The sequence below is a fragment of the Dromaius novaehollandiae genome, chromosome 4, assembly GCF_036370855.1.
Source record: "Dromaius novaehollandiae isolate bDroNov1 chromosome 4, bDroNov1.hap1, whole genome shotgun sequence".
NCBI classification, from domain to species: Eukaryota; Metazoa; Chordata; class Aves; order Casuariiformes; family Dromaiidae; genus Dromaius; species Dromaius novaehollandiae.
This window is the reverse complement of record NC_088101.1, coordinates 76,904,766-76,917,509: the sequence shown is the minus strand read 5'-3', so window position 1 is coordinate 76,917,509 and position 12,744 is coordinate 76,904,766. Positions and strand designations below refer to the sequence as shown.

Genomic DNA, 12,744 nt, shown 5'->3' with positions numbered 1-12,744 from the left:
CCGCGGCCCGTGAGCTGGGGCTCCCCCCGCGCCGGGATTTGCTCCCTAATTGACCTAAATCAGGAGCTCGTGAGCGGCAGCCCCGCGGCGGCGGGCGGGCGCGCACACGCGCACACGCACACGCACACGCGCACACGCACACGCACACGCACACGCGCGCTCACCGCGCACACACACACCGCGCACACGCAGCCCGGCGCGACCCCGGCCCTCCCGGCTCCGCGCACGCCGGCGCCCCGCTCTCCCCTGCGGAGCTCCCATTTGCCGCGCCGCTCCGCCCATCGGCGCGTTTCCCCTCGCTTGTAAAGCGTTTAACTCGCGTGACATTTTTATTTCGTTATTATCGTTTTCGCGCAGAATCTGGCGCCTCCGATGGGTTGCCGGGCTGCTGCTTTTTTTTTTTCCCCCCTCTCCATTCCCTTCCCCTCCGCCCCCTCCCCCCTCCCCTCCTAGCTTGCAGGAAATGATGGCAAACCGCGATCTGAAATGATTACTCCGGAAAAAAACCCTTTTATACCAGGAGAGCATCCGCGGGGCTAGGCAGAGCCGGGAGGCGGCGGCGGGGCAGCGGCGGCCGCGGAGCCGAGGAGCCAGCCGCGGAGGAGCCGGCACCCCCGCTCCCCCCCCGGGGGGTCTCGCCACGATGCCGGACGAAGCCACGGAGAGCGCCAGCTCCACCTCCGCCCGCGTCTCGTCCTTCTTCATCGAGGACCTGCTGGGCCCGGCGGGCGCGGCGGGCGGCGGGCGGCGGGCAGCGGGCGGGGGCGGCCGCGGGGCGCCGCGCTGCGGGCCGCGCTCCCCGCTGCGCCTCGGCGCCCCGGGCTGCCCCCTCCGCGACGCCGCCGTCGGCTGGTACCGCCGAGCGCACGCCGCCTTCCTGGGCTGCGCCAGCCCCGACAGTAAGTCGCCTTCCCCTACCCCTCGTCGCCGCTGCCCCTCGGCGGGTCCCCCGCGGCCGCGGAGGCAGAGCGCGCCGGGCCCGCGGCGCCCCTCACCCGCCGCCGGCCGCCCCGAGCAGACCTCCGAAACGCCCCGGGCGCGGCAGGCACCTGGAGCCCCGGCCCGCCCGCCGCCCCCCCGGACGCGGACGGCCCGGGCTCTCTGCCTGCGTGCCATCTTTTCTCTCGCTTGCTTGCTTTCCCCTGTTTTCCGCTTTTTTTCAAGGCGGCGCGCTGGCTGCTGCGGAAGCCCGCGCAGCGCGGAGAGCTCGCTCCGCGGGCGCAGGCCGCCGGCCCCGGTAGCGCGGCGGCGGGTCTGGACGGCCACGGCCGGGCTCGGCCCCGCGTGTCCCCGCGCTGCCGCCGCTCCCCGCGGCCCCCGCCGCTCCTCGGCCCGGCCAGCGCATCCCCGCGCGGAGCGGAGCGGGCGGCTGCGCTGCCGCCGCCGGGGCCTCTGTCACCTCCGGGTGCTGCGGGAAACGCGCTGCGGAAAGGGCCCGTGCTCCCGGGCGAAAATTAACGTCTGAGAAAGTTTATGGGCCGCCATCAGTGGTTATTTTTATCCTGATAGAAAAAATACTGTCCCTCAGCACATCTCTTTGAATCTGCCCTGGCCTGCGGAGTTCACATGATTGCTCAGTGAGGGGAAGAGGCGTGATTTATAACCCAGGGAGTTTCTTTCAGCAGTGTTGGGTTTATTGATATTTTTAATTTCACTCAAAAATAATTCTAGAAACAGAAAAAAAAACATCCGAAGCAGCCGCCTTCTTTTTCTAGTTTTCTTTTTCTTTTTCCTTTTTTCTCTGTGCTATCAATACTAGGAAATGTTTTTCCATATCATTACTAGGAAATATTTTTTTGCCCCTTTAAAACAGTCGGAAAGTACAATATTGGAACCTCCGCGGAGAGGTGTCGAGAGGCAATGCCACAACATTATAGCAGCTGATCCGATCGATTGGCTTTATCAGGTGCCAAATAACGTGAAGCGAGAAATATTTCCCATCCTCCGCTTTTATATATGCGCCCACTCCAATATACTTACATATAGAGTTGTAAATGCGTGCGTATGTATAATATATATATAAACATACGTGTGAACGTGCACGTGGGCCTATAAATATGTGTAGACATTTTTGTATGTGTGTACGCACATATTTGTGTATGTGCACACTGATATTTATATATGAAAGTATCCTTACGTGCATCTATAAAACGACTATATGTGTTTGTGTACTTATATATATACGCCTTTACGTGTATGCTCGTATACTTTCATATATACATGTATATAGCGCGTATATACTTTTAAATACATCCTCTCTATATCGTATGTGGGCTTTCTACGTGCCTGTGCGCGCACACATTTCACGGCCTCGGGCCCCGTCTCCCCCCGCCTTGCGCCGCTCCCCGCCGCGGTGCTCTCGGGCCCCGCTGCCGCCGCGCCCCGCCGCCTCCCCCGCGGGCCGGCGGCGGCGGCGCGACCGTGTCCCTCTCTCCGCAGCCAGCGACCGCGACTCGCCCGAGCCGGCCGAGGAGGCGGCGGCGGCGCGGGCGGGCGGCGGCGGGCGGGCGGCGGCGGCGCGGGGCCCCGCGGGCGGGCGGCCGGGCCCCGGCGGCCGCGAGGAGGAGGAGGAGCGCGGCGAGGAGCCGGAGCAGCGCGCCGCCGGCCGCAAGAAGAAGACGCGCACCGTGTTCAGCCGCAGCCAGGTCTTCCAGCTGGAGTCCACCTTCGACGTGAAGCGCTACCTGAGCAGCTCGGAGCGCGCCGGCCTGGCCGCCTCGCTGCACCTCACCGAGACCCAGGTGAAGATCTGGTTCCAGAACCGCCGCAACAAGTGGAAAAGGCAGCTGGCCGCCGACCTGGAGGCCGCCAGCATCTCCCACTCGGCCCAGAGGATAGTGCGGGTCCCCATCCTCTACCACGAGAACTCGCCGGCGAGCGCGCTGGGCTTCGCCTTGCCCCACATGTCGCCCCCCTTGGTGGGCTTCTCCAACGCCGTCAGCTACCCCCTGGGCACCTTCCCCGCCGCCTCCCTGCCCTTCCTGCGCTCCCAGATGACAGGACTCGTCTGAGCGCCCGCCCGCGCCGGGACCGCGGTCCCCTCGCTGCCTCGCCGGGCGTCCAGCTCTGCCCCCTCCCTCCCCAGACTTTTTATTTCCACTTACACATTTCTCGAGTTTCTGCTTCTTGACTTTTTTAAACGTGCAATAAACTTACTTTGGGGTAACTCGAAACAAACAAACAAACAAACAAAAAACAGCAGAAGGAGAGAAAAGGACTACAAGGGCCCCAGCGACGAGCCGAGAGCCGCCCCGTCGGGGTCTCCGCCTGTCACGCATCCAAAGAAAATGCAGTCCCGTGGCAGCGGCGGGTCCCTGCGCCCCGCAGGGGCAGCAACCGCCGCCCCCCCCGGCTCCCAGACGCTTCCCTCTGCCCTGGGACGAATGTAAAGGCCTCGGCCCCCCCCTCTTCGTCCGGGCCGCTCGCTCCGCACGGACCCCCCCCCCCCCGGCCGCGGCGTTACCATCCGCGCTGTTGTCCCGAGACCGCTGCCCGAGCGTGGGCTGATGCCGCCGGCCGCGGAGCAGGCTGTTCGGGCGGCAGCACCGCGAAGGCAGGTTGTGCGGATGGATTCGCCCCGCTGAAACCCGAGCTGTGAGGATTTGGTTTCTTTGTTTGCGTTTTATTTCCCTTACAAACTACCAACTGAAATACACGGTGGGAAAAAAATAATCTGCATACGGTGTTTTAACAGCTGGATTTGACGCGTATTTGGGTCTCCTGGCTAGGCTGAGGAAGGCACGGCTCAGCCTTTCTGGCTCTTACGGGATCGGTTTATGTAATCGATTGATAGTCCGCACCGGCAATTAAAAAAGAAAGCAAGAAAAATAATCAGGTGGCGACAGGCTGGGGAGTTGTATGACTAGTTATGCAAGCTGAACTGTAATGTGATATTGTATGAAGTATTATGCATGCCAAGCTGTTTTTCCTCAGTAATTATTATTTCTCCCCCTCTCTATCCACTGCTAAAATGAATACCGGGTCAATTATTGTTTCTAAAGGTTTGAATTTCTTTATCTGAATATTAAGAGAAAAAAATGACCTTGCAAAATTTAGCCTCGATGGAAGGTCAGGCTTTGCCGGTACGTTTTAGGGCATAATCAGATGTATTTTAACCGACCAGCTCGGAGCGCTGGCTGTCCCTGCAGGGAAAGCTACATGGTGGATCTGTTGGGGTATGTGCATGCGGACCTTTCCACAGTGAAGGAAAAGAAATGTAATTGTTACTGTTACCTACGGCTTGAATTGTGTTTGGAGTAATTTCATGCTTTCTTGTTATGAAATCGGTCAGCGAGACGCAGCGGAGCTTAAGCTTTGATGCAAAAAATCTGAAGGAAGGTGCAGTGACGGATTACAACCTCTCCATTGCTTTTTCGCTTCGGCCTGAAACACGGCTCTGGGCATCAGCCTGCACAGTTGCAGTCAGGAGGCTGAAAGCCTCAAAATCGCTCGAGAATGAAAAAAATATATATATCTATTTCGGGTTCCTGAGGAAAGTACTAATTTGTGGGGACGCTTGTTTCGACTCGGAACGGTGAGGAGCTGGGAGCTGTATTTCAACTGCTCCAAAAAAAAAAACAAAAAACCAACCTTGTGTGACACCAGGAGACCTTCGCCAGCTGTTTTGCTTGCATATCAGTTAAACACCCACCTGTGGGACGAAAGCTTCCGAAATCTGGTGAGCAGTTCCCGGGAAGCGCAGCAGGGACCGGGGAGCGGCGAGGCTGGGGACTGCAGCCTGCCGCTGCCGCTGCCTCCAGCTGCGGCCGGCCCGGCGCGGCCCGGGTTGACTCCGGTCCTGCGGTGCGGGGGGAGGCGGCTCCGGGGAGGCCTTCCTCCTCCTCCTCCTCCTCCTCCTCCTCGTGCCCGGCACCTGAGCTCACACCGCACGTCTGGAAAGCGTCGGCCGGGCCGCTCCCCCCGTGGCAGCCCCCCCCGCGGGTCTCCCGGCGGTGCCCGCCGCGGCGAAGCCCTGGCCCGCACCAGCCACCCCGGGGCGGATCGTAACCCAGCGCGAAGCTTCACACGCCGCCGCTCTCGCACGCCTTTTCTTTGGAGCGACATCCGCGACTACCACACTTCTGAGTCCACTAAATATCCTTTTCTCGAAGTTGAGGAACTGGCAGGGCTAAATGATCAATCGGATTTTTAAAATGTGTTTTGACATTAGTTTGTTTGTTTTTTAAAGACGTGCTGATTATATCAATAAACAGATTTTTTTTTCGTACACTGTATTTGTAACTTATGATCATAGTAAAATATTAAAAGGTACAAGACGTGAATTCCTCTAAGAAGAAGTGCTTACTCATGCCTTATTCTGTACATGCAGGGACTGCTTTATAATGGATTATTAAAAGTATGTACTAAAAGTGGGAACATAGACACCTCAGGTTTTTTTTACCTCATATCTTTTTTAAAGGTCCTTTTCATTGTTCCTGAGGTCAAGAGCATTCTGCAGGATTCACAGAAATACCTAGCAGAAGACGTAGTCACTGAGAAACTACCATTTATATCGATGAATGTACACCGACGACTTTAAAGCGGGCCAAAAAAAACCCCCCAAACCATATCCACAAATCAAGACAACATATTTCTCGCAGTTTTATTCCCTGTATATATTTTTATTAAACAAATTAAAGAGGTAAGAGTCGAGCTTTGTATTTCTGCAAACAGAATGTTTTCGGAAGAAATATGTCGGCGGACTGTTGAGCTAAAAGTAGTTTCGCAAAGGCTGTTTGTGACATATAGAGACATACCTTGCTGCTTTATAGATCAAAGCAACCTCAGAATAGCTTTAAAATAAATCCAGTTATACTACAGCTGTAATATTATTATGCAGCATAAATCCTTGTCTGTTGACATTTATTTAATGAATGTTGCTACAACAGCTTAGCTAGATGGCACTCCAGAGGCGAGGCGAAGGAAAACCTTGCCAGACTGCTTACAAAGATAACTTGTGTTTGTTGGATGTTAATAAAAATAATTAGTGAAAAAAAATTCTAAGCACACCAAACGAAAATCAAAATACCGTCTGAACTGACCTTCTGAAATAAATTCTTGGTATAGCTGCTGTAAGATGTTATTATTAATTACACTTCGAATGGAAATGATCAATATACTGAAAAGCACCTTGTTAAATGGCTACTTTGCAAATGGTACATTGCTCACCGCCTTAAGATGGCCTATAACATTTCTTATAGGCATGGATCTAAAATATTCATGCAAATCAATGCTTGATAAATCTCATAGGTGCGCGCTGGCTCCACGGTCGAACAATATATTTGGATCGATTTTTTTTTCTTTTATACTGCATTATCTTGGAACAGACTGTCTCCCCTCCCTGCAAACACGCGAGCCTGGCGGGGTGTGAGCTCTGTCTCCCCGTCGTTTGGAGACTTGCTCCAGCATTTCCCATGTATTTGGAGTATTTAGTGCTCTCTGCTTGAAATTAGATCCAGGCAATTTTATTACATTCCCGGTGAATGTAACTTTACGGAGGAGCTCTCAGCGCTTCATCGAACCGCCCTGAGTTTCTCAAGTGTTCTCACAGATCCTACATTTTAATTCCTACGTAAGGAGATAAGCGCACATCTGTGTGTACATGCTACTACGAAAATCCTGATATGAGCCTGAAATTTAAAATGTCCATCTCGCCTTGCCTTGCCTTGCCTTGCCTTGCCTTGCCTTTAAAAATTCTGGTCTTCCGAGCAGCTGATAATTAATTGCTTTATTCGGAAATCCGCTCTCGGGTTTCAGCCTCACGCCTCCGGTATGGAGCGCAGGGGCTGCGGGGCGGCGGCTCAGCCGAGGACTCCGCACCGAGCCCCGCGGAGGGCGGCAGACCCCCGGCGGCGCCGCCTGCCCCGGCCTCGCACGCGGGCCCGATCCGGCCCCCCCGCGCCGGGGCCCCCCCGGGCGGCGCCCCCGCGTCCCGCCGCCCCCGGCTGCGGCGCCCCCGGCCGGGTCTCGCTGCCGCCCCGGGGGGCCGCGGCGCCCCCGCTGCTGCCCGCGGCGAGAGGAGGCGGGCTGCGGCAGCGGGACCCCGAACCGGGACGGCGACCGCTGCACCCGGCTGCGGCTAACCGCAAAATGGGGTCCCGGCCCGGGACTGGCGGTGCTAAACCAGCCAACGCCGCCGAGGTTATTCTGCCGAACTTGTTTTAGACAGCGCTCCTGGGTTTTTTCACCTAGTCGCTCCGGCTGCGTCCTGGGCGGGGACACCTAAAGGCTTTCGCGACTCGGGTACGACTCGGCTGTATTCAGTTCTTACTTGCAAGGGGCTCTGCAGTCCGGAGAGGGCCTGCTTTGCTGTGGAGCACCTGAGCAAACGAAACCACCTCAGATCCGCACACCCAGCAAAGCCCCGCTCTTTCGTATTTCTCTAGAATCTAATTAGACTTTATTTCGATCAATTTCAGATTAAGAGTAGAAGACTCTTTCTACCCTGGGCTAAAGTGGAAATAAAGATATGTGCGCCAGGTGATTTTTGGTAAAAGCTTTCCCAGGGTTCAGCTTGATTTTGGCTGTTTTTACAAGAATATGCCAGTGAAAAAAAAAAAGCAAAAATAAAAAGGTTCGTTTTTGCTGAGCCGCTGCAGTGTGTCCCCCGACTCCGTGCAGTGACACATCTGGCGGCAGGATTATTTAAAGACAGAATGGGAGCGGAGTGCGGGATTAAAAGCCACCCGCGCTGCAAGGTCTCTAACTACCGTAGGAAAATTGCTTTCAAACGAAGCGGTTACGCGCCTTGTCCGACGGCCTTTTGGAGCCTGCAGCGCGACTTGCGCGGGTGCGGAGAGGAGCCGCGGGGGGAGCCGAGCCCCGCTCCCCCTCCCCGCGGCCCCGGCCCGGGCAGCAGGGAGCGAGCGCGGGGCGCCGCGGTGCTGGAGCAGAGCGGCGGGCGGAGCACGGGAGGAGCAGTGCTCCGGGCCGGGGGGCTCCCGCTTCGGTCTGCTTTACAGACTGTGCGCGAGTCTGTTCACCGACGCGTTTGCAGCCAGGGTGTAAAAACAAGAGGTAAAAGTTATGTCTCCTTCCTCAATTGCCTGCTTATTTTCTGTCCTTTCGAGTTCCAAGAAAAAGCCTTTTAAGAAAACACACTGAGCAGTCAGGGCTTTTACTTTTTAAGACGGATTTTGCAGGACTAACAGGGAAATGTTCTGCAGCAAGAACGAGTGCGAATGCCTTGGCTGTACCTAGCTCAGCCTTTTCTAACTGCGGGAGAGGAGGCCGAGACATCTCCTGGGGCAAAGACCAGCCCGAACCGTGATCCAGGCCCCCATGCTCCAAGTTTTACCAGCCGACACTGAATTATTGAATTATCTATTCTGCCTCTTCTTCGCAGTTTGCACTCCCTGTCCCTTCCCCTGCCCTGTCGCTCTCTCCTAACGGGACATTTCGCCCCACCAGCACTGCTAACTCGTATAGGAGATCGCAAGACAAATAAAACGCGTTTGGGCATTTAGCCAACGATCGTGTCAAAGGAAGATGGGATTTTTTTTTCGCCTGGTGGGAAAAGTGCAGTTCTCCAGCAGACGGCTGCATTCAAATCTGAGTGCATTTATCAAGTGAAACAAATTTTCATGAAAAAGAGCTGAAACCCGCTCTTCCAAGAACCAGTGCGTTAAAGATTAGCGCAGTCCGAAGCCGTCGGATGCCCTGATTTTAGCTCACGGACTCCACGGCATCACCATACTTTGGATCCTGCCAGCAGCTCTGCTGCCAACCCTTCCTCAAGGGTTTCTCGCTTGCCCTCAGCATTTTTCCTGGTGGAAACTTTGAGTCCGGGACTAGGAGGCCTCTTAAAAGCCGGTTAGTGGCACTCCTCCGGCTTTCAAGGGGGACACAGGGAAGGGGACGGTTTCCTGTGCCCAGCAGCTGCTGCCGACTCCAACTTAGCAGCACTCGCTGCCTTAAAAAGTGTAAACAGTTTTTAAAAAGTCGAACTGTTTATAGGCGCTGGGGGGGCAAACATCCTCCGGACAGCGCACAAACACAGCGATCCTTCCCCAAATCCCGCAGAAATCTCCCAGAAAGCGCTCGCTTTGGGAGCGCGTGTCCTGCATCCTCCAGCAGGCGCAGCCTGGAAGTGCACAGACACGCACTGACACACGCACACGCACACGCACACACGCACACGCACACGCACACACACCCCCCACGGCCACGCACACCTTTGAGGGCTCCGCAGGCCTCTCGGTGCACCGCCCTCAGCATCGCCAGGGCCCGCACTTGTCGCCCGGCTTCTTAGTTCTCTGTCGCTACCTCCTGACTTTTTTTCATCCGCTCTATTTTATCTCTTTCTTTTTACCCGCTCCCCGCACCCCTCACTCGGTGGCTGCTCCCGCTCGCTGCCTCCTTCCCCTGGATGCTCTCCCGCTGCCGCTCCCTCCCCACCACACCTTCATCCTCCCCTCCTCTTTCCTCTCCACTTTACTGCTCTCCTGCTCTCTTCCAGGCCCGCTTCTTTCCACATCCCGGGCCCATCCCCGCCGCTCTTGTTCCCAGGCCTCCCTCTTCACCCTCCTCTTCCTCCGTCGCCCCGTCCCGAGGGATCTCCGTCCTGCCCCCCCCCCCCTTTCCCGCAGCCCCTCCTGGGCCGGCGCTGCCCCTTCCCCTCGCGGCAGCGGCTCCCCCCGCGGGGCGCCCCCCCCCCCCGGGGCCCTTGGCGGCCCCCCAGTTCCTTCCCCCCCGGCTCCTGCTCCTTCCCCTCCCTCTCCCCGCCGGCGCTGCCCTGCCTCCCTGCCCGCACCGCTCTCCCCCCGTCCTCCAGCCCTTTGGCTCCCCCCAGCTCTGTCCCCTCCCTCCGCCGCCCCGGCCCTCCCCCGGCGCCCCGCTCCCTCCCTCCCGCCGGCTGCCGCTGCAGCCCTCCCGCCGCAGCCAGTCCTGCGGCTCGGCGCGGCTCGGCATGGTGCAGCTCGGCGGTGGCCGCGGAGCCCCCGCAGCGGCCCCGGCCGCGCCGCCGGCCTTCAGCATCGACAGCATCCTGCAGCCCGGCCCCCGCCCGGCCCGCAGCCCCGCGCGGCCGCTGCCCGAGCGGGAGGAGGAGGAGGAGGACGAGGAGGAAGAGGGGCCCGCGGAGCGCGACCCCAGCAAAGGCGCCGGCAGCTCGGGTACAGAGGCTGAGCCCTGCGGGAGGCTGGCTCGCACGTCGGGGCGCGGCCCGGCCCCAGCGCGGGCGGCTCCCCCGGCGGCTCCGGGCCCCGGCGTCCGGGCGCAGCCCCCCTCCCCTGCCCGCCCTGCACACGCACCCGGAGCACCCGCGGCGCTCACGCCTTTCCGGTTAAGAGGCAAGAAGAGGGACGGCGGCTTTCCCTCCCGCGGCTGCGGACGGATGGGCAGAGCCGCCACGGGCGCACACATGCCCCAGGCTGCTCCCCGGGTCTCGTGCAGGGTGTCTGGCTACCCCCCCCCCCCGCCCCCCCGGCCTCCTTGGGTCTCCTCCCAAGTGCAGGAGCCCTTGGTTGCTCCGGCGTAGAGCTGGCAGACTCCCCAGCTCCTCAGTGGAAGCCCCTCGCTCCTCTCCCCCACGGGAGCCGTCCCCCGCGCAGGGGCGTGCGCTGCCGGCCCTCGGAGCCGGGCCGGGCCGGGCCCTGCATGCGGCGGGAGCGGGGTGCGGGCCGCGGGCAGGGCTGACGCTGTGCTTTGCCCCGCAGGCAGCGAGCCCGGGCGGCTCCCCGCAGACGGGCCTGCCGGCCGCCTCGGCCCGCGCCCCGAGGGCAGCGGAGGGGCGGGCTCGCCGCCGCCGCAGGGGCCGCGCTGTGGCCCGGAGGAGGCCGGAGGAGCCGCAGGCTGCGGCAAGGAGAGCAGCAGGTCGGCGGCCAGCAAGAAGAAGACGCGCACCATCTTCTCCAAGAGCCAGGTCTTCCAGCTGGAGTCCACCTTCGACGTGAAGCGCTACCTGAGCAGCTCGGAGCGCGCCGGCCTGGCCGCCTCGCTGCACCTCACCGAGACCCAGGTGAAGATCTGGTTCCAGAACCGCCGCAACAAGCTCAAGAGACAGATGTCGGCCGAGCCGGAGGGTCCGGGCCCGGGCCCGGCGGAGCCCCCCGCGGAGCCGCTGCCCCCCGCCGCCCTCCCCTTCCCGGCCCTCTACAAAGACAGCACCTTCCTCAGCCGCTGCCTGCTGCCCGTGTCCTTCCCCCTGCTCTGCCCGGGCAGCGCCGTCCCCTACCTCTGCCTCCCCAGCCCCGGCAAGTACTTCAGCCTCCTGGACGGGGACGTATAGCCGCGCCGCCGCCCCCTCCCGGGCCTCTTCCCCCGCTCCCCGGGCCGCGGAAATCCGCCGACGCCGCTTCTCCGCCCGGCGAGGCCGTGGGGCGCCCGCCCCCCCCCCCGCGCAGGGCACCCGTGGATCGCTGCTCCGCGCGGGGGCACCGGCCGCCTCCCGCCCCCGCCCCGCCGGCGCCCGGGCTCGGGGAGCCGATGCCCCGCAGCCCGCGGGACCGTCGACGGCACCGTGCAACCGTGTCGCCTTCCATGCGGCGGCTTAAAAGCAGAGGCCAGGATGCCCTGCTGCATCTCAAACGCTCCACCTGTAACACCCCCAAATTAACTGCCCCCCATGACATTATCAAAGAGTAAACACCTCTGCTCGAATCTGGCTCTCAAGCCGTGGCTTGCCTGATTTTATTTTATTTTTTTCAAAAAAGACAAGCTCTCTCTCCTTTTTTTTTTTTTTTTTGCTAACCCCTCTGAAATCTTGTGGGACAGTTTTGTCTATCCTAGAGTAACGAAATGTTGGGTTTTTTTTTCAATAGGTTTCCAAACTCATTTATCTTCCTTTCGTTTTCAAGTTCACACTCTTTATACTCAAAGGTGGGAAATAAGCCTTTTCTATGAGGGAGCTGAAATGCATGCCTTTCCAATACGGCTACTACTAGGCAGTGCAAAAAGAAAGATGTTTCCTAGCGTGCATCGATGGCTTTTATTTTAAAAATAAAGGTTAAAAATACAATTGTGGTATTATGAAAGTCACGTCTTACTCTGCATTAAATATCGCCAGCATAGTCCACTTACAGGCTAGACGAAATAATAACTGAGCTGTTTATAAAATCATCAGGGAAGTTAAAATCAAGTACTATTAGAACCGTAGTTCTTCAGAAAAAAAGTGGCAAAATCCCCAAATGAGTGCTAGGGCAATTGGCAAGAAGAACTGGAAAGGGGAGAACACGGTTAAAAAAGCAGGCCCGGCTCCCAGCCGGCTGCAAGGAAACCCCTGTGTGCGTGTTTGGGGGGAGGGGGGGGACGGTCGAGCAGATATTAAAGCTCACGAGGTAAGCGGGTAAACTGCAGAGTTTCCAAGTGGGAAAAGGGAGGTATTTTGGCTAGGTAAGCCAGGTTTTTCCTTTCTTCCCCCACTTCTGTTCCGTTTTTATTTTCATGGACAATTAATAAATATCCGGACTAAACCTGGGTGCCAGGTGCGAAGTGTTCAAGGAGCCCTGTCGGGCGCACTTCACAGCTCAGGTTTCCCCAATCTGCAGCTCCCATCAAGGTGCAGACGACGAATTAACAGCCCGGACCGTCCCCTCCTTTCGTATCCGACTATACGAGGATATTTAAAGAAATTAAATCCTTCTGAGTCCCCCTGTTACTCCATATCTAAGCGCGTTGGGGGACACATAAGCGGTGACGTCCTTATTTCCAAAGATGTGATACGGTCCATGTATGCTTTTTTAAAGTGATGATCTATACGGGAAGCTTCTTTTAGTAGTTACTTTTGTTATTTCCAGTGTCGATGCA

The 12,744-nt window shown here is 58.3% G+C and overlaps 2 protein-coding genes across 2 annotated transcripts; both read left to right on the top strand.

Annotated features, from left to right (window-relative positions):
* Positions 1-140: 140 nt before the first annotated feature.
* Positions 141-3,091, top strand: LOC112996453 (homeobox protein HMX1). Its single transcript, XM_064511484.1, has 2 exons — positions 141-899; positions 2,440-3,091. Exons 1-2 carry the CDS (start codon positions 644-646, stop codon positions 3,009-3,011), a joined length of 828 nt encoding a protein of 275 aa, XP_064367554.1. The 5' UTR covers positions 141-643; the 3' UTR covers positions 3,012-3,091.
* A 6,790-nt stretch (positions 3,092-9,881) lies between these two features.
* LOC135328315 (homeobox protein HMX2-like) lies at positions 9,882-11,956 on the top strand. The gene is made up of 2 exons (XM_064511485.1): positions 9,882-10,112; positions 10,656-11,956. The coding sequence occupies exons 1-2, from the start codon at positions 9,908-9,910 to the stop codon at positions 11,225-11,227; spliced, it is 777 nt and encodes a 258-aa protein (XP_064367555.1). The 5' UTR covers positions 9,882-9,907; the 3' UTR covers positions 11,228-11,956.
* Positions 11,957-12,744: the final 788 nt, after the last annotated feature.

Coding starts and splice junctions, on each gene's coding strand:
- LOC135328315 (XM_064511485.1), top strand. CDS start 9,908: ATGGTGCAGCTCGGCGGTGGCCGCGGAGCCCCCGCAGCGGCCCCGGCC. Junction 10,113..10,655: donor CAAAGGCGCCGGCAGCTCGG/GTACAGAGGCTG, acceptor TTTGCCCCGCAG/GCAGCGAGCCCGGGCGGCTC.
- LOC112996453 (XM_064511484.1), top strand. CDS start 644: ATGCCGGACGAAGCCACGGAGAGCGCCAGCTCCACCTCCGCCCGCGTC. Junction 900..2,439: donor GGGCTGCGCCAGCCCCGACA/GTAAGTCGCCTT, acceptor CTCTCTCCGCAG/CCAGCGACCGCGACTCGCCC.